The sequence below is a fragment of the Tachysurus vachellii genome, chromosome 9 (genome assembly GCF_030014155.1).
Source record: "Tachysurus vachellii isolate PV-2020 chromosome 9, HZAU_Pvac_v1, whole genome shotgun sequence".
NCBI lineage: Eukaryota > Metazoa > Chordata > Actinopteri > Siluriformes > Bagridae > Tachysurus > Tachysurus vachellii.
Genome location: NC_083468.1, coordinates 22,462,580 through 22,483,962, shown reverse-complemented (window position 1 = coordinate 22,483,962; position 21,383 = coordinate 22,462,580). Strand labels below are relative to the sequence as shown.

The 21,383-nt window shown below is 39.4% G+C and overlaps 1 protein-coding gene across 1 annotated transcript in view; it reads left to right on the top strand.

Moving 5' to 3' along the window:
• Nucleotides 1-5,920: 5,920 nt before the first annotated feature.
• LOC132851408 (protein jagged-1b) overlaps nucleotides 5,921-21,383 on the top strand; it is a 47,684-nt gene continuing 32,221 nt past the window's right edge. The window contains exons 1-2 of the mRNA XM_060878277.1: nucleotides 5,921-6,396; nucleotides 14,019-14,321. Coding sequence (XP_060734260.1) covers nucleotides 6,313-6,396; nucleotides 14,019-14,321 — 387 coding nt within the window. The 5' untranslated portion in view covers nucleotides 5,921-6,312. The remainder of the gene's footprint in view (nucleotides 6,397-14,018; nucleotides 14,322-21,383) is intronic.

Here is a 21,383-nt window from a genome sequence, read left to right as displayed (position 1 = left end):
AAGAGAGCAAAACAGCAGTGCAACTTTATTAGGGCATCTCTGAGCTTATGAAAGGGCTTTCTTGATTCTAGGAAGTACTAGATGATGCATGTTAGTTGATAGCTGTCGTAAATGATGTTAGCTTAGTGTTTAAGGTGTTGGACTACTTAGCGGGAGGTCATGAGTTCGATTCCCAGGTCCACCAAGCTGCTACTGCTGGGCCCCTGAGCAAGGTCCTTAACCCTCAATTGCTCAGTTGTATAAATAAAATTGTAAGTCACTCTGGATGAGGTTGTCTGCTAAATGAGACACGGAAAATCTAAAAAAGGAGAAAAAAGCACAATTTCCTTAGAATAAGTGTACTCTGATTTAAGGTTAGATTTCTCTTATAATTGTTGAGTGAGATGAATAAAATGAATCACGTAAATTTTTTGTCAATACCCAATTTTACCAAAGGATGCTTACAATTTATGGATTTTAATTTTAAATCATAGTGATGGAAGTATCCATGGAAATGATTGTCCTAAAAATAAAAGACAAGGGCCACAAAGCTTGATATTGTTTTGCAAGCATGTTTGGGTGGGTTATGTAAAAGCAGACAGTGGTGGGACTCATGCACATGTGTAGACTTAGCTCTGTCAGCTTGCTAGTTCAATGTTAAGACCTATACACTGCTCTTTCTTCGTCCTTCCCACAGGACGGGAGTTTCTCATAAATCTTCAGACTGTCTCTGGAAAAATTTTGCTGATGAAAAACCAAACCATCTGAACACATGGCATTTATAATACATGCTCTGCTTTAATGGCTGTTCTGTTTGCTATTTTTAGAATATATGACCCTAACATGAAAACAGATTTGACAGTATAATAAGATCCTTTTGGTTTAAATCCCCCATTGTTTTCAGACGTAATGTATCTTCCTGTTTGTTGCTAAAGTTTAGTGAAATTTGTTTGAAACAAATCAGATTGGGCTAGATCAGTGCTGTGAAAAAGGCCACACAAGGATAAGATCATTATCCCTGCACCCTTGCACTGTCTAGACTAACCACATCCTTCTCCCTCTAACCTTGTCACTTACTGGATGTTTCAGGGCAATTTGTATAGCATATTTTTTTAATTTGTTTAGAATTGACATGGCTTATTGCGTTAGTTTGTGCTGAAATCTCCACTTCACAGAGAACTGAGCCCTGTCCATGTCTTTGAGGTTATAACAGCGAGTACCAGTCCTTGTTGCTTGTTTGTGTCCTTGTCTGCTTTTTTTTTTTTTTTTTTGAAGTGCTGGCCAGCAAAAAAGGGTGTACCAGACTGTCTGCAAGCAATGCAGGGTCGTGTGCTAGCTACTCTGAAGCTGCTAGCCTTGGAGTGGAACCTCCCTACAGCAAGAACTCCTTTGGTCTTGGTCTTCTTAAAAAAGAAATAGTCCTATGTCCTCAGGCAGCGTTGTATGAGAGGTACTTTAGAGTTTAGATTTCATTTAAGCCTTAAAACGAGCTCATCGTACATTATTGTAGACACAGTCAGTCTAAAGACATGCGCAAACAATTCTCTCACACTTCTGTTTTTGCCTTGAGAAAATTCCGACCTTAATCTCTGGCCCAACACACAATACGTACACGTCTTTTCCATGTTGTTGGCAACGAGCCTCGTGACCCTTCTCCACCAACACTGCCCTCTTTGATTCGCTGGTTCACGGCTCATTTTGTGCCCTTTTCATACATGGAATAAGTCTGGTTCATTTATCAAAAGCTTCATACAGTAAAGATCAGTGGTTGCATTGCAGGCCCAGGAAGTCCTGAAGAACTGATCAGCCTTAGACCCTTAAACCATGGTCAAGAAAATACGACTACGGTCTAATCCTAAGTGCGTTTTTTTTTTCACCCCAGAAAAACATATTCACTCACATTTTGTTGCTTTTAAGAACAGTTTCTCTTCTTGCATCAAAGCTTTTAACATGTTTTACAGAACACTGATAAAATAAGCAGGAATAATAACGAATACAATTCATTGTATAGAAGTTTATATTGTTGTGTATATACTGCTTTATAATTCTATGCCCAGCAGATGGCGCCAATCATTAAGAACTTGAAATGCCTAAATCTCAACATGCCACTTAATATTCTATATAAAACTGCATTGTATAGGGTGAAATAATGGCTTAGTAGCATCTTAGATGCCTACTATGGAACTGAAAATGAAATCCCTGTCTTTCCTGTGACGCGCGGGTCAGCTATTAAATCAAAGAGCCGCCTCTTCAGTGCTGTAAGTGGGAAGATGATGTGATTGATATTCAGTCCATGGCCCCGAGGTCAGGGTCACTAGATGCTAATGAGGGCCAAAGTGCTGAAGCGTCCTCTGTTTCTGCTTTGGGAAACGGCCTGGTTGCCAGGGCTGAAAACACCAGCTATGAGTTCGTTCCAATGAGAGGAAGAAGGGGCGGCGAATGAGAAATTTGATCTCAATAAAATTGTTTTATTTACAACAGAAAGTAGTGGCATTGTTCAGCAGGCATTATGTGGCTAAATGTTATAAACCACAGACAGGATGTGCTTAGTGCAAGAAATGTTTTTTTTGAATTGACTGACCACAATGAATTAAAAGGTGGGGGTGTGGGTTTTTTTGTTTTTTTTTATTTATTTATTTTTTTTTTTTTTTGGAAGAGTGCTTGAAGTATGGAATGAAACATGACAACAGGATGGGCTGTTATAGGAAAAATGATCAACAGCGTGAAGGAGAGTTACTGTTACCAGTAGCAAGTTGTTCATTTTCAATAACAGACTTATATTATCAAAAAAAAAAACAAAAAAAAAACGGAATATATCAAGTCCGCTGATTCAACGCTGACACCTGAAACTCCTTCCATAAACATTAACTAAACATCTCCTTAGAGAAAGCTTCACCATAATAAAGATTATAAGTTTTTTTCTTTGTTAAACAACAACACATGTTTAATCTGTTTATTATTAACCCCAGATTATTTTAATTGTCTCTGTGAATGAACTGTTGCTGTACAAATGGTAATGTATAAGAACAAGAATCTAAACCTGTGATTTTCCTTGCGGTCAGCATTTATTGTCAGCTGCTTTTACAGAAAATGAATCCACTCCACCTAATCAGTCAAATTTGAGAATTTGATAATACTGTGGCGTAAGTGCCATTTATCGCATTACACTCTTCTGTATGAAATTTCAGTCAGACAGTACATGTGCTTTGTAGCCTGCTTCAGCAAGTTAATAAAGGACACAAAACACATTGAGAGAGATTTTTCAGATGAATGCCAATAGATATATTTACACTATTTCAAAGAGTTTGCATTAACATCAGTATTAACACAGTCAGTTGCTGCTGTGATAGATACAAGGCTGGAAAACCCAAATAGAGAAGAAAAGTATAGAGCCACTCAATGCATTTTACATTCAAGTAAATTAAGTAGAAATATAAATTCATTTGACACAGTTTTAGAAGCAGATGGTACAATGGTGTACCAATTGTGAGGGTACAGATGGTACACCTCACAATGCCAAGGTTCCTGAGCTTGGGTTACTGTATGTGTTTATTCTCCCTATGGGTTTCCTCCCAGTTACATGGTTTCCTTCCACCTCCCAAAAACAAACCAGTATGTGTATTGTCCCTCTGTGATTACGTGTGTCTAAATGAATGAGTTTAGCAAGCACTTCAGCTGGCAAAGGATTTCTGTTTCTCAAAAAAATGTGCACTTCTCCAGAATTACTCAGTCATCAATTAGCGGAATGTACACGTAACCATCCGTATCCTTTTTTTTTTTGACCGGCTTCCACATAATTGCAGCCTGAAGAGCCAGGCTGTCAGTTTATTTCAGTGTCTTGTGACCATGCTGAAAAAAAAAGCACTGCTCAGACCAGCATGCGGTCCAAGATGCTTCAAGTTGATGTATGCTGGTGAGTGCTTGTCTAGTGCTGAGTAAGTGACTTAATACAGTCATACTTATTGACTAACGATTCCCTGCTGGTACAGGAATGAACATGCTATCTGCTGCACATCCTGGGGAGAAACTATAAATGTGCCTATGTCTTCATATTGGGAATTTAAAAGCTGCACAGAAGATTAAAGCAAGTTTAAAAGGAAGATTATTACAGATTGAAAACTGTGCTGCTAATTTTGTAGATGAAAGGACAATCCAGTGTATAGTCAACATCACAGGTACAACAAAAATCAATGTCCTTGGTGTGTGTGTGTGTGTGTGTGAGTGAGAGAGAGAGAGAAGAAGGGGTTACATTGGTTATTAGAGCTGAACAATATGCTAATATGGCAATATTGTTGATATGGAACATTGTCTCAATACTTCTTGGAGATATTGTTAAATGTATTTTGTTAAATTTGTATTGTTAAAGCTTTTGCAATACTGACCAACTGCTGGTTCAAATAGCTCATAGCTGTTTCATTTCCCCTCCATTTCCAAGAAGTTTTTTTAAGAGGTGTTTTTTTTTTTTGTAGGCATCAAATAAAGCTCCATTCACTTTATTATGTGGCTTCCTTCACGATGTTCGTAATACTCTGTCAGCAAATCTTAATAATGTACTTCATGTGCATCATGAAAATAAACTGTAGTCTAAAGTATTGTGTAGTTTAGTAATACATGTACAAAAAAGTGAACAAATCTGCTCTCACTGGGGTGGTTTTAATATAGCCCATGTCACATTGACACAATGGTAATCCTGTGACTACATGGGGGAAAACCATCTCAAACATTCAGAAGGATATGATTCATTTCTTTATTGTAATTGTTAAAAGGAAAGTGGTCTGGGAAAAAATAAGCCAAATGTACAGCCATTCCTTGAAGTAACCAAGAGAAATTTTAAATAATTTGGGGGACACAGTGTTGCCAGATTGGACCGTTTTGAGTAATATTTCCTTGGAAGCTGGGAGGTAAAATGCAGAAGCACATTTTAAAACACTTAATGTGTTTAAAGTGGATTTTAATGTACCAAAACATCTAAGTGACACTAAATCTGTCACACTAACAATGTTATAAACACTATCCACTGCACAAAAGAGTGTTTGCAATAATTCCTGATTCCTGCTACTGCCTTGTTTGCACAGAGATTGCTCTGTGCTTCACAGGTTATCTCCAGCTATTCTAGTTTTGTCCCCAAGTCTAAAGGCAGGTGTTTCAGGCTGATTGGCATGTCTAAATTGCATATACTGTGTGTACATGTGTGTGATTGCGCCTGATAAGTCGGCACCCTGTCCATGGTGTCCCCTGGGTTAGGCTCCGGGTTGACAGTGACATTTTGGATGAATGGATGGATTTATGGATGGATTTATGGATGGATGGATGGATGGATGGATGGATGGATGGATGGATGGATGGATGGAAGAATAAGGAATTGTGCTTTTTAACTGTTCATAATCACCTTTAATGTTATAGACACAAATTAGTCCCTGTTAAATTTTATACTTACATTATGGCAGATAAAAACAAGAAGTTATTACATTACATTACATCCCGAAATGCTGAATAAACAGTTCATTGAAAAACTCCACCATGTCAACGAATCTATATTTTTCATTGTTCAATATTGTCTTTTTATTATTAGGCTTAGACTTAGATCCCTGTGACTGAGTTGTTACCATAGAAACGATACGGTATTAGATGAACGCGTTAATTAAGCGTATTAACAGCCAAAATCTATTGTCAGAGCTGCTAGTATGGAAAACCAATCAAGGCTTTGAGGGCACGTTGGCGAGGTTAAGTACTTTTTCAGCGTTTGGACCATTTCTTTTTTGTCCATCTCCAAACGAGAATTTCACTAAAGACACTGATCACACCTCCGACTTCCTGACAAATGGGATTTACAATCATTTAAACCACTAATTTATGCTTTCCCTCTAACGTTGAGTTGGAAACTCGACCCAAATCTGGCAACCTCGGTACGCACAGGCTTCTTCCTTGCTAGTTTCCACACTACTCTCTCTTTCTGTCACACGCGCTCCCGCCCTTCATAACGCGCTCCACTGCGCCTCGGCGCTGAACTGAACAATTCAGCGGGAGACTAAAGAGGATGAGAGCTGAAGTCAGTCAGCCGGCATCCAAAGCTTCTTAACGGCAGCAGGTGGAAAGAGGCAAGGAGGGAGGAGGTCAAAGAGGAGGAGGAATGTGTGGGAGTGTGAGCGACTGAGTGTGTGTGTGTGTGTGTGAAGAAATCGGTGACCGAGACGCGTCCAGGTGGACCACTCATCCTACCTGCACTGCACACTGCTGCTGTATAACTGTGTTTCTTTAATGTTAAACCAAGTTCAGCGTCATGACCCCGTTTTTTAGAGTCAACACAGCGTAACTGGATCGCTAGGACTGAAGATGACCAGAGACAGAGACGGTTTGATGGATCGGGGACACCGGAGAACCGCTCTTTTCCTTTTTGCGCTCGCTTTCCAGGCTCTGGTAAGCACTAAGCCCGCTGCTTTACGCGCTATTTTCGGCTGCTTCTTAACCCAGGCTGGACTTTATCTACTCGTGCTGGTCTCTGGACAAAGTGCTGACGGTGCAACCTTTTGCGTATCATATTTTCCACCGTATTCTTTTTAGTGCGCATATGGAAACATTGCGCATGAGAGCTGTTTTTCAGAGCCACCTGTTGTTCATTGCTTTCTTTGTTGCACTTGTTGCTCGTGTGGGCGGTGTTGCCTGTTCTGTGCTATGATTTAATTTTGCTCTAAACAGTTTAAAGACGGTCATTCATAAACAAATTCTGTGCAAGGGATTTAATTAGAGATCATTTGAATTGAATTAATTGATTTTTATTTTTTATTTTTTGGAATTTTGTTACAATGGACAGACAAATATAAGGGTTGGATTTAAAATATAGGGTGACCTTGATTCTTGAGATCCTGACAATGTATACCATATATATATGTCACCTAAATATAAGACAGTGGTGGGGCAAAAGCATGACAGATACCTTTGCTATGGAAGGGAAATAGTAAGTAGAGAATATTAAACTAAGCCTTTTATTGCAGGGTGTGATATTATTAGAGCTATTGCTGTGACTTTCTATTTAAGCAGAACGATTTAGTGTAATATTGTTCCATCAGATAAACAATCTGTCGGGGTAAAAAATGTCGGAAACCTCCAGCCACTCTGTTGCCTGAATTTTGAAAATTAATTTTGAAATCCTGACCTTTTTATACCATCCAGACATTTTATCCCAGAATGAAAAACTGAAAGCATTAAAGGAAATATGAGGAATACATCTTGTGCAGTCTGGCTGCATTGTCTGTGTGACTGAATTAAATGTTGTCACGAGTCTCCATAGGGATCTGCTGTGTTGTGAGAATGAACTGACCATACACGCACCCCTGGAGAACACATACTTTCTAAGAAACCTGGCTTTATTTTTGCCACCAGCCCATCCAGCCTGGGTTCAGGTCTTCAGACTTAAGCCTGTGTTTTCCACTGAGTAGGTCAGATCCTGACTGGGACAAACCTTTGAGCTGAGAGGATGTGTGTATGTTCTGGAGCTTACTGCTGTGTGTGCTCATGCCTGGCTTGGTCCTGAGGGCGTGAGAACACTGCAGTCTTCTCTTGTACTGTTCTGCAGTTTGTTGCTCTGTGGGGCTCTGTAAAGAGCATGGAGCAGCCATATCAGTTTGCAGAGAATAGGCTTCTGAGCCAATAATACCTGTGTAATGCAGTTTATCAAGGTGTAAAAGACAAAAAAGGTCATTTTGTTTTATCCTTTGCAAGAGAAATATGACTGATGGATGATTCATATTTTAGTATTTATGATAGCTGCAGGGATGTATGATGTAAGGCTCATTTTTAAATATATGCTGCCATGTTCCCTCTCAGGCTCTGCTATGTAATTTGAGAGAGCCATGAAATAGATGAAAGAAGTGACTAGTTGCTTCAATTGCTCATTGGCAAAGACCAAAGAAAATGCCATTACATTCCAGGTTCATTGTTCAGGTAAATGTGCCCTCAAAGTTGCAGCCATCTTTAAAGAAATAGTCTAACATTTTTCCACCTAATCTTTATCCACTGCATTTATAGGATAAGGGTGATTACCACAGAAAGAGTTTCAACATTTCTCTGTATTGAGTAAAGAACAGAAAACCTGTTTACTCGTGTATAGATTATTTGAAGACTTCATTCTATAAAACATTTCTAAACAAACGTTGATCTAACGTTCCAACATCCATGTAAACCTTGTAAAACTGTTAAAAACCTGATTTCATGAAGCAATATGAGTTTTCCAGCTCTGAGAAAGGATTGTTCACTCATGTGCTATATGCTCATGTGTCTTTGATATAATTGGACTATAATTGGATCTTCAAGGAAATGTCTGAGTATTCCTTTATAGCAAGATACTAGAAATAGAAAGGAACTTTGGTCATGTTGAGCATCTTTAACTGTAACTATAAATAATACCACAACAAAACAGATTTTTACTTAACTGTTTTTATCCATCAGCAATTATTAGATTATCTGAAGAAAAAATCATTAAGATCTGCCTAGTCATTACAACATATCCCTATATATGGGTTCCTGGAATACTGGTTTATATGCTTTGGCACTCTCACCGTTACTACGGGGGGAAAAAAACACAACCAAAATCTTAGTTTTACAGTTTTGTGCATTCATGAAATCTTCATGAAATCACCGGAATGGTCTGTGATTAGGATATTACATAGAAATTTTTTAATCATTATAGATTTCTGTTGATTAATCTTTAATAAGATTTTAACCAAAACTACATACAATATTTGATTTGTATTTTCCTAATTAAACAATACGGAAATAATTTGCTTAAAAACTAAATAAATAAATAAATAATTTAAACATACGGGGGTACGGTGGCTTAGTGGTTAGCACGTTCGCCTCACACCTCCTTGGGGGTTTCCTTCGGGTGGGGTTTCCTCCCCCGGTCCAAAGACATGCATGGTAGGTTGATTGGCATCTCTGGGAAAATTGTCCGTAGTGTGTGAGTGAATGAGTGTGTGTGTGCCCTGCGATGGGTTGGCACTCTGTCCAGGGTGTATCCTGCCTTGACACCCGATGACGCACAGGTTCCCCGTGACCCGAGATTAGTTCGGATAAGCGAAAGAAAATGAATGAATGAATGAATTAATGAATGAATGAATGAATGAATTTAAACATACATTTCTGAAAGGGTATTAGCATATGTGATAATAATTATTTTAATATGTGTAGTTATAAATGATCTTGCTCACAAGTGTCTTGCCTTTAGGCCAATGGCTATATAAAAATTGTGCAAAAAATGTTTTTGAAATTTTATGCACTCTCTCTGAAGGTATATATAAACCCTACATTTTCAATGGCTGTTGTGTTAAGCCATTTTTGGTAGATTGTAGAGCAGCACTTGGAAATCAGTACTATATTAAAATAGCTTCAATTTGTTCAAATTGAAAAGAGATATTTCTGGAACTTTCTGTATTGAAAGCTGGCCAGTTGGCCTAATGATAATTAAAAAAACAGTGATTTGTGAAACAAAGATTATTTATTTAGGATTTTAACATTGATGCAAAAGTTACAGCGCAATTGACCATTCTGTCTACTCTCTCAGGCAAGATAGTTGTGTTTCGTCTGCCATGTTTAATGTTCCCTGTGATGCAGTTCCATGAAACAGAGAGGGAGTGAAAGTGCTGAAACATAGGTATGTAGGGAATGACCCTGGCGGAGGATGGCAGAAGGGGAAGAAAGAGGATGTAGAGTGATGGCCAGTGGTCTATCTATGCCCAGCGTTTGATGTGTTCAGGTTTTAGGAGTTAGTATGGGACAATATGCCACACTCAAACAATGGTAAGACAGAGCAGGCATTCAGCAGCTCCAGAGTCACAAAGAGAGATGAGGCACCACCAAGTCTTACTGTCCCTCAATACCCCAAATTCCTTAAGTGTGTGTGTGTGTGTGTGTGTGTGTGTGTGTGTGTGTGTGTGTGCATGCCTACAGTTCACTTGTAGATCTGTTCTCGTGTGTGTCAGTTATTGCTAAGTCTATCATCAGTTATTTTAATTGGGCATTGCTTAGATATTTGATAATTGCTATTTGTCCAAAAGTTATTGGACTAACCCTAGATAGGCTTTTTCATTTATTCTGGAGCATTCAGCAACAAGAGAAAGAAATTAGTGAGGTCAGGCATTACTGTCATATAAGAAGGTCTGGTGAACACATTCAGTTGTCCGGTTCATCCCAAATGTGTTTAGTGTGGTGGAGGTTAGGGCTCTGTGCAGACCACTCATTTCCTTCAACACCTACCTTAGCAAATGATGTCTTTATGGAACTGTTTGTATTTCTTATCACAATCATTTAAATCTGGGTTGATATATGACAAATTAGTGGCCTGACACTAACTGGAGTGCTCACGTGATGTGTTTACTGTAACTATAACAATGCTACCAGTCTTATTACATAAAGATGAGGAGTTGTTTGCCTTTGCTGTTGCTTTGGAGGCAGAAAATCAAATGAAGAGGAGCTGCATGATTTGACTGTTTGTAGGTTGACACACTGGGACATGACATTGGGTACAGGACAGAGACACTTAGGCAGATGCAAATGCAGGTAAGGCAGCTTTAAATGAGCACAAAACCAACAAATCCAAAACTTTAGGCAAGGTCAAAACAGGCACAGGTCAGGTGGTTAGCAAACAACACAAAGTGGGCTAGGCAAGAAACTGTGAATCTACCATGGTCAAAACCTTGATTTAAACAATAATAAAAAAAAAGCTTGGTTTGTATTTGTGGATAGTGGATAGAACCCCCCAAAAAAGGGCTTACTCTGGAGGCCCAGGGGGGTCGAACAGAACTTGTAGGAATCGACTGGTCTTCTGGCTGTTTAATGAAAGCCAGAAGTAAGGCTAAAAGTGACCCTCAGTTTCTCCAAAAACGTTGCCCACACCCTGGACTTGAATTGCAAGCCCCAGTTGTTTGACAGTGTCTTGGGGAATCGTAAATTTGCAGATGACGTGGGTGAAAAGCAGAGGGGACACTGGGCAGAGGATTGAGGTGCAGGGACTTTGCGGACTGAGGTGCTGGGAGAAACAATTAATAACGACTAGGATGATTGTGTTGTCTTGAGACATGTGTATACGTAGATATGTGTGAGAAAGCCTAAGGCAAGGTGTTCTTTGTGCGGAGAGATGGCCGGTTATAGCAGGTGGTAGACTCTGATCAGCAGGTCCATGACCGAGTCAATGGTGAGCTGCTCATTATGACATGCTAAAAAATACGAGAATCTCTGGTTTCAGTCCACGATGAAACACAGCCTTGAGGGCAAGGTGTTGTTCTAGCCACTTTCCACTGTGAAGGTCGAGAACTCAAGTGAGTAGTTAGCATGCTCGCTGTGTGAAGGTTGGTTTCTCTGCTCCTGGGTGTAATGATAGAATGCACATTGGAGCAGTCCAAAGAAGGGCTCACAGGAGATGATGGCTTTACCTCCTTGTTCTCAGACCATCTGGACCCATGTCAATGCTTTACCTGAGCGCAGATAACCCTCGTGACTGGCTAAATACAAAGAACACATAAAACTTTGCATTTTGAGATGTCACCTAAAAATTTCTGCATATGGTCAAGGTCAAAACAGGCAAAGTGAAATCAGTGTGTTGTTTGTGATGAACTGAGTGAAACAAAGTCCTTTTGTGCTGTGGCTCTGGAAAAGGTGTTTTTGTGATTAATATGATGATTACTGTGAACAGGGAATTGCCTGTGTGTTCTGGAAAGTGTACTCCATAGAGGTCATGTTTGTAGGCCATGGAGCATGCTGGGAAATAGATTAGTGATGTGAAATTTGTGTATTGTCATGTCTCAAAATTATTTTTCTCTATTTGTTTCCGTAAATATCCTTATATTTAGTCACAACAAGCAATAAGTCTTTTTTACCAGTACTTTGTGCTCCATATTGTTTTTTCTTGCTTGCCCCTTAATTGCAGCACTGTTGAGAGCTTAAAAAGCATATCAGTCATATTCTGAAATATGTTACTATTTCGATTATAGATAATACCGCTGATAGCTTTAGTACAATACCGTAGTCTCAGATCGATATGTGACCTGTGGTAAATCTACTGTTAATTTGTGAATAATGATGATGATGATGATGTATATGGGAAAATATTCAATTAAATTATTTATACAGTGTAAAACTCTAAAAAGCATGTTGACTCACCACTTATTTGCCCTTTTTTTTGATAATAAATCAATTTAAGATTGTTGCATCTATTCTAGCTTTTTAAAATGATCTAGTTATGTTATTAAACCACCACACGATTAAGACAGAGAAAACATGTTTTGCAAAGAATTGTGGGAATGTAAAATGGATCAGGATTGAATTTTAATTAATTTCTCAGTATTTCTAAACTCATAAGCTCTGCCATTTCTGCACAATTTCAGCCAGTCAGTATGTTACAAATATCTTTCCATAATACAGGGTGTCATGTAAAATGGTATACTTATAAATGATTAACTAACATTAGAAGCTTGATTAGACTGATACTCCATCACCATCAGTTAAAATCCAGGCTGAAGTGTGAACATCCAGAACGTTCAGACATGAAAGCTTGTAATTTATATTCCACAACGCTATTATCGTTAATTATAATAATTTCTCAGGTTATAATTGTTTTATTTAAACTGCATTATCATTAAAGTCTACTTTCTCTCCATGAGAATTTTCTGTCTTCTGCTTTAATAGGACACTATGCATTTCACTATAATTGTATATTGTGTGTATCATTATCATACTGCTTTCATGGACCGTGTGTGTGCCAGTTTTTCTGCTATTGAGAGGCTTAAGGGCAATATCATCTAAGTGGCACCTGATCTGACCCTCTGCCTCTCTGTGGAGCTTATTAGTTGAAAGTGAGTGTGTGTGTGTGTGTGTGTATGTGTGTGTGTTTGTGTGCCTGTGGGTTTGCGCGTGTGTGTTCACCTCACCATCTCAGAAAATTATAAATGAAAAGGAAAAAAGAACTTATTGCCGAAATAATAGAGCAACAGCTAGTTCCCAATTCAAGCGAGAAAGAGAAGAAAGAAGCAATATAAAATGAGTGAGCAAAAAAAAAAATGAGAGAATCAAGAATGAAAGAAAGACAGGAGCCATGTTCCCAATGTCTGCGATCCATGGGGAGGAGTGCAAAGAAAAGAAAGGAGTGGTATTGATAACAAGACCGAATAAAAGAAAAAGAGCACTGCATAGAAGTATAGGAAATAGCTGCCAAGGGAGAAAGAAAAGAGGCAAAAGAGACTGGTTGTGTGAGGGGGTAGAATAACCAGAGGGGGAAAAGATTGAGATGGATAAGGTTAGATGATTGTACAGATAGAGACAGGGCTTACAGATGTGTGGAGGGTTGAGCCGGTCCATTTGGACAGGCCGATTCGATTTTTCCGCCACTCTGCCGTGAGAGAGGTCTCTGGAGCTGTTTATCCTCTACTCTGAGCCTCAATTCACCTCCTTATCTGCCTTTAAAACAAAGGAAGTACGTTAGGGAACTTGAGCAGTCTAGAAAGATTATAGGTTAATTTGTCAAAGACAAATTGAACGGTATGATTTTGATTAGTGAAATGATCAATCATTTCTTGTGAGGTCATATGTTAAATAAAACATAAAATATATATCTGAAAATGCATATTTATGGCAATATCTTCTCAGTTCTCAGTGTGAATCAAACTCACCTTATCTACAGTTGACCAAAAATGTATTGAATGCTCAGCGTGGTGGAAAAGAGTAATTATTTGAGTTAGCATAGACTTCCTGGCAGCTTAAACGTAGTCTAGCCGGCCTAAACCAGCCAATCTGGCACCAAAAAATATAATGCTGAGGTCAGCACCATCAAGATCACATTTTTCCCAATGATGTTTATATGAACATTAACTCAAGCTCTTGACTTGACAGGATTTAATGCACTGCAATGCTGCCACACGAATAAATACCACATAATAATACATAATTACCAAATAATGATTTACTGCCCTGTTCAGACAGCAGGTATGTCTTTGTCTTGTAAAGTTCATCTCCTTTATTGCTCTCTCTTTTCTCTTTTCTCTCTCATCCAGGCTGTGCATGCAGTGGGTATGTTTGAACTGCAGATCCGCCAGTGGCAAAACTCTCTTGGCATTCTACAGAATGGTCAGTGCTGTGACCTCCAGTCCAGCAAGGGACAGCGATGTCCTCAAAGTGACCAGTGTGACACTTTCTTCAGGGTTTGTCTGAAGGAGTACCAGGCCCGTGTGGCACCACTGGGGACATGTACATTTGGTACAGGCGTCACACCGGTCCTGGGTGGAAACTCCCACGGCATGCATCATCACGGGCTTGAAGCAGGCCGGATTGTCATCCCATTCAAATACGCCTGGCCGGTCAGTCCTACTTCATTATTTAATCAGGTTATGAATCATAAACTGCCATATATTTAATAACACCTTGGGGTTGCATCAGTTCTTTCTCAAAACCAGTAGCGTTTGTTATTAAAGCAATAAAATTGCCATTCATGGTCAGGGGCTCTTCCTAATAAGTCTTCCTTTCACCTGACTCGGCTTTTAGTTGGTGTGATATTGGGATGGCATTGATAACATCATGTTGATTATCTGCTGTTCTGCTGTGGTAGTATAAGTGTCAGATCTTAGCTCATTACTCACTGCATGGCTTTAATCTTATTACTTTCTTTCCTCTCCCATTCAATGATTAGTCTCAATGGAGTTAGGGAATTCTAACTTATAATTATAAGAGGTGGACCTGCCAAATAAGTGTCCAGAAAAATGTTTGGCTCTTTTGGATACCGATACGATAATGATACAGAAATTAGTATTATGACCTAGTTAGTATTAATCGATCTGGTACACAAAGGAGGATTTAATTTTTTCAGGTTAGATAGTGTTAGGTTTGTTATATCAGTTAGTAAATTTTATACGAAACGTATTAGCCAGCTACATTAATTACCTGACATACATACAGTAGTTAATATAGCAGAGAATAACGAGTTTGTTTTACTTTGGAAAAGCTCTTCTTTACAGCGTTAAAATATGTCTTTGTTTTCTTTCTTCCTTCCATTATTGTCATGACTCTCTTTCTTTCAGCGATAACTTGACAAAGATAAGTAGCATCATAGTTTTTCCTTTGCTTTAAAATGATAACAGTCTAAATTACAAAGATCTCTCAGGTGTAAGCAATGACATGAAACCATCTTTAGACAATCAGATATTGACGTCTACTTGGCGTTAACACGCTTGTGATTAAACCAGAACTGACTCTACGTAGCTTTGGAAGGTTTCTTTACTAAAGTCGGATTATTTTGAACTTTCCGAGTGGTACATGATGATGGATAAAGAGTGAAATGTTTGCAAATGTTATGTTGAAAAATCAATCCATAGTTCATTCATTCATTCATTTTCTACCGCTTATCCGAACTACCTCGGGTCACGGGGAGCCTGTGCCTATCTCAGGCGTCATTGGGCATCAAGGCAGGATACACCCTGGACGGAGTGCCAACCCATCACAGGGCACACACACACTCTCATTCACTCACGCAATCACACACTACGGACAATTTTCCAGAGATGCCAATCAACCTACCATGCATGTCTTTGGACTGGGGGAGGAAACCGGAGTACCCGGAGGAAACCCCCGAGGCACGGGGAGAACATGCAAACTCCACACACACAAGGCGGAGGCGGGAATCGAACCCCCAACCCTGGAGGTGTGAGGCGAACGTGCTAACCACTAAGCCACCGTGCCCCCCCCAATCCATAGTTAATGGTAGCAATTCATTATGAAATCTGTTGAATAACATAAATATTGACATTTATAAGACAGGAAACAGTGTTCTAGTGATACTGCAAAGTCAAATATATTTGACTAAACAAAGACTTACATTAAAATAAGACTGTACTTGAGTTCTGTTGAGTAAAATACTGGATAAAAAATCTTATGGTTTGAAAGCATAAGGCACAGAAGCAGTGAACACTGATTGTTTCTCTCTAGGTTCTACGTTCTTCCTTCCTTAGCTCTGCCTCTTACTCCCATCCTGACCTCTTCTCTCTCATCTTTCTCTAATGTGCTGCTGTATTTAGTTCCTTTAACGTTCAGCTTTTGGTCTTATTAACATAAATAGGTTTCTCGACAATAAGAACAATCATATCTCGTATCTACTTTTCTTCAGAACTCTCCTCGCCTCATCTAACCGTCTAATACCGGTCCTTTTTCTCGTCTTCTTTTTCTCTTGAACCGCTAAACTTGACCTCTTTGGTTCCTTCATTTCCCCCTCTCTTTTCTCCCCAAATGATCGACCTTTTCTGTCTTATCACCCATAATGGATCAGGCTAATTCCCTTCTAACATTACTCTCACAGGCTATTACTGCTCAATTACAGCGTGGCTGACTGTTTCTCCACTTCTGTACCGTGGGTTTCCATCTGCCCTTTATCTCCTCCTTTATGTAGCACAATAGTGAAAGAAGGAAAAGAAGAAAGGAAGAAATAGAAAGACTTAAATACACAGAGACGTAGACGGACGCGAAAGACAGAGGCTGGAAACCCCAAGCTGCATCTATAAAACTTTGCGTAATGTATAAAACAGAATAACAAATTTGGTTTGAGGTTGGTCTGTTTGTGTTTGCTTTAAATTATTCATGTGAAGTTTCCTCAGTGGTGTGGTGGAGACTTTATGGGGCTTTATTTCAGGCTGGATGCAATGCCAGCTACATACACACACACACGCACACACACGACCACATCGCGTAGTGCTCTGTAGTTTCCCAGAGACTTCCCAAACACTTTAGGCTAATCACAGCACCCTTTGCCTCTCCCGAGTCTGCAGTCTCTCTGTTCCCACTGTCTGACTGTCTGCGTCTGTGTAAGATCAGGCTGCCTCAGGCGGTGGAATCCTTTAAAATGACTCGTCGTCTTTTGGGAGTCTAATGACTCGTTGTGATCTGTGCTTCCCAGTCCTGTTTGTTTCCGTGTTAGCACTCTAAACATGTGTATATTTCCATCTGCGTTGTTTTATTATTGTTGTCTGCGGGAGTTTTATGACCTCTGCATGCGAGGTTACATGTCTGTTCGTAAAGACGGAATCAAACAATAATAGGAAAGCTCATATTATGTTCATAATTGAGGATATATTGAGTCATGATAATGTTTTTAATAAAGTCCAAAGCTGACTGGAGCTTCGGTGGAGGAGAAGGAAGTGTTCTGATGCGGGCCAGCTGTCTGTACAGGGTTGTGTGTCTTTGTAAAAGAAAAAAAAGAGCCTTTCGTGTGTTCCCGCACACACACACACACACACATACAGACACACACACGCTCATACAAACTCCCACTTCTTCTAATCGGTTGTTGCTTGTATTGTGTGAACACACGCAAATTTTCTTTGCCTTGCATCATTCAAAAGGACATGGTTTAAGCACAGACACACACAGACATGCACACACTTGTGTTACTGCATCACTGGGAACAAATGTGCACTTTACGGCCTTAATGTGGCCAAAAGAAATGCCTTTTACTGCCATTTTATGGGTCTTTATATTTACATTTATTTCTTTTTGGGTTTTTTTCTGCAGTTTTTAAGAGAAACCTTTTATTACAAAAAGTGTATTCTCTCTTTTTTCTGCCTCACATATACACACATTTCTGTCAGGAAACCTATATATTAGAATTATGTTGCTACACGTTTCTACAGTAAGAGTACAAACTACAGTACTATGTACTATGTTCTACAGTACTATGAGTACAAACTTCAGCACATTATATATTCCATTTAACACATTACAGCAGCTTTATCCCTAAATAAGAGTTTTAAATACAGTAATTACAATAGATTATTATTTAGTTTTTGGGATTGGTAGATTTGTTCATATCTGCCTTTGAGCTATGAGCACACCTTTTCCACAAAGCATAATCTCGTGTAGCCAGATCTTCAGACTGACTGAAGGAGGTCTGGACTCCATAGCAGCTTTTATCGGCTAAGGGTAAGCAACCAATCGCAGTTCGTTTTGTTCGGCGTTATAATGTAATATAACGTTGAGGTCCTTAACAAAACAATCTGGCGTGCAACCATAGATCATTTAATTTAAGAAATAAGTGCAAATGAATAAGCTTTTCATATGGGAAAATCCAGCATTTAAGTTGATTGTAACAGAAGCACTCATTGTAACAGTTGTAAATATGAGGGCTTTCCTCTTCCCTGAGCGAAGTAGAGAATCAGGCTAGCTTTGTTTTCAGATGCACCGTTAAAAAAAAAAACACACACACACACACACACACACACGTGTCTCACTGAAATCCTGTAGAATCCAACCAATCAGATGACGACTTGGAAACACCTGAAGCGTTTCTAATTTTGTGTGCTATATGCATCTGGCATACAGCCAACGGTTTGTGTGTGTGACGTCTCAGACAGGGACTAAATAACTCCTATATGACTCAGACAACAAAAATGATGTCTTATTTGTAAGACAATCTTTCATAGTAGGATAGGAACAATAAACGAATGTGCTAATAGCAAAAGCCTGCACACAGCCTGCAGCCAGACGTTTGGTCTGGAGGTTGTCACAGATACACATGTTCAGGTCTCGGAGGTGAAAAAAATGGATGGATAGTAATGGTGATAGTGTGGTGATAATGCAATCTAACCATACATGTTCAATCAACATGACCACATTTCAGATATGCCTCTGATTTAGAACCACATGCAAAAGTGACTTAGGTCTGATTTGAAAAGATTGTGTCGACGTTTGTGTTACATTAAAGCAGAAAATTGCATCGCTTCATCGTAGTGTTTATTGTTACCGTTGACATGTTAATGTTAATGATGTTAATAATGTTACTGTTAATGAGAGTGCTTACAAAAAACGAATAAACAGGTGGGATTTGTTTCTTTTATGATATCAGGATCGCAAAGCCCAATTTAGCAATATCACGTAACAAACGAATTATTGTGAACCCGTCTCACACACCGAATTGTTCCTCATGGGCTAAACCACCAATTAATGTGTGGCTCAAATTACAGTCTCTGCTACATGTTTCGATTAACTTTCCAGAGTTTTTGTCTACATAATGTCTTTCATCCCCATGAGGCAGAGTGAGGCATTCAACGGGGACACTTTTCCCAGGATGAGATAAATACAGTCACTCTTATAACTCGCGCATACACACTCTTTAACAACAACACAAAAAAATCCCTCATACAAAAGTCACGCTGTAACACTCTGACACACCATTTCTTTTATTCACTATAGTATCGTTGTGTTTAAAGGGTGGTGGTGGTGGCAACTGTGAGTGTGAGAAAAATCAACCAGAGAAAACCAATCTGGTTCAGTTTCAGGGCAGGGCTGAGTAGAGGGCTGGAGCAGGAGAGAGGGAGGTGGATAGAAAAAAAGAGAGAGAGAGAGAGAGCGAGAGAGAGATTTCTATGAGTAGCCAGTGGAATGAAAGAGCTTCATTATCAGGCCATCTCTGAGCTGCAGGTTGGGGGAAGGAGAGAGGTGGGGAAGGGGGTCTCCTACTGTCCCAGGTGAGGGGACACACAGGTGAACACAGTTATTAGGAGGAAAGCTGAGCCTTCTTTCTTTCTTTCTTTCTTTCTTTCTTTCTTTTTATCTTTCACACGCACACTGATCTACTGTTTTCAACAAAGGAAATAAAAAGATTAAAGGTATATGCATGCATGAATGTGTGTGTGTGTGTGTGTGGGGGGGTGATAAAGAACGTAATTGAATGTTACTTTTGAGTCTGACTGATACAAGACACTGCTTTCTTGAGTTCCCCTCTATTAAAGCCGAGTGATATGTGTCATAATGATATGTAAGGAATAAACCCCAATGGAGCGTGCTATTATGGGAATCGCACAAACAATGTTACCAGGCGGAAGGCAGAGGTTACTGTTTCAACCCTGAAGTTGTTTCTTTTCTAATAACAAGCAAGTATTTTATTCCTCTTACACCACAGCGGTTTGCCAACTATTACAAGTTTTAATATATTATTGAACCCACTGTATATCCATTTACTGATAATGAAACAGGTTATTATTATATTCCTGTTATCACTTACAGCACATAGGTCATTATACATACATTATTGTCGCCATAAACATTGTTTCCACACCAGCCTTTCGCTCTCTCTCTCTCTCTCTCTCTCTCTCTCTCTCTCTCTCTCTCTCTCTCTCTCTCTCTCTCTCTCGAAGTTAAGAAGATTATAAATGCAGCTTGTCAAGTGCAAATTGCAAAGCTCTCTATCCTGAAGGCTTTCCCACAGCACAACACCTACTCACCGTTACAAAGCACTGACATTAGAGACTCCTTCCATGAATGTTAAATAAATGTCACGGTTATACAATTTTTCTTGTTACATACTAACCTGTTTTTAATATCTTAAGCATTCAGCCTAGATTATGTGAAACATCTGCTATACTGTACATGTCCCCATGAATGAGCTATTACAATCGTATGTATTACAACAAGGGCATTTAATTAAACTTGTAAATTGAATTACAGCCAGCACTACTTTCTAATTCGCCGTTTATGAAAAGGAATGAAGACGTAATCAAGAATTCAAGAAGTTATTTCCAGTAGGTTTGTAGTTTTGTTGTTCTTCTCCTTGTTAAGTACAGTAAAGCTTTGTTGAAGTGTTAGTGCTATATGGTGAAGTGAAGATGTCTTCAAGTATCCTAACATGATATTTTGGCCATATTACCCAGCCCTATTATTTACCTGCCTCCCCCTGTCCTGTATCTTTCACTATGCGTGTGTCACTCTTTCTTACTCTATTTATATTTCTCCATTAATCTGATGTAACAGTGCTTATTAAGGTTTTCGCTGAGGATAGATGGCTGGCCCAGAGAGCAGCCGCAGGCCTTATGTGATGACACAGACAAAACCTCTCACCTCCAGTGAAGTCATCCCTCTTTATTTCTACAGTTCTAATGACAGTAGGGCAGAAGAGGAGGGATAAAAACTGATGAATGCACTTGGTAAAAGGCTAGAGAGTGGGAGTGAGTGAGCGTGTGCTTGTGTGTGTTTGTGAGTGGGTGGGATGTGGTTGGGAGGCAGGGGTGGTGGTTCGGTGGGTTGCATGCATGTGATTTGCATGTGGTTGGACTTTGGACTTCAGGTCACTCTGCTTTCAATCTTTGGGCTTTGAGGCATTAAAATGAATAAGGGTCAGGTTGCCTTTAGTAGCCAGAGAGACACGGGGTCACTGAGTGACCTGAGCACAGAGGTGACACTAATATCCGCACTGACCACCGCCACACTGTCCACCCATTTTTGTCTCTTTTTTCCATCTATCTGTCTCTCTTACTCCACTGTCTTTTGTCTGTTGTTTTCTTTCCCTTCTATCTGTGTCTCTCCCAGTCTTGTCCTTTCTGTCTGTCTCTCTCTTTCTTTTTCTGTGTCTGTCTTTCTGTCTCACAGTCTGTCTGTCACTTTCT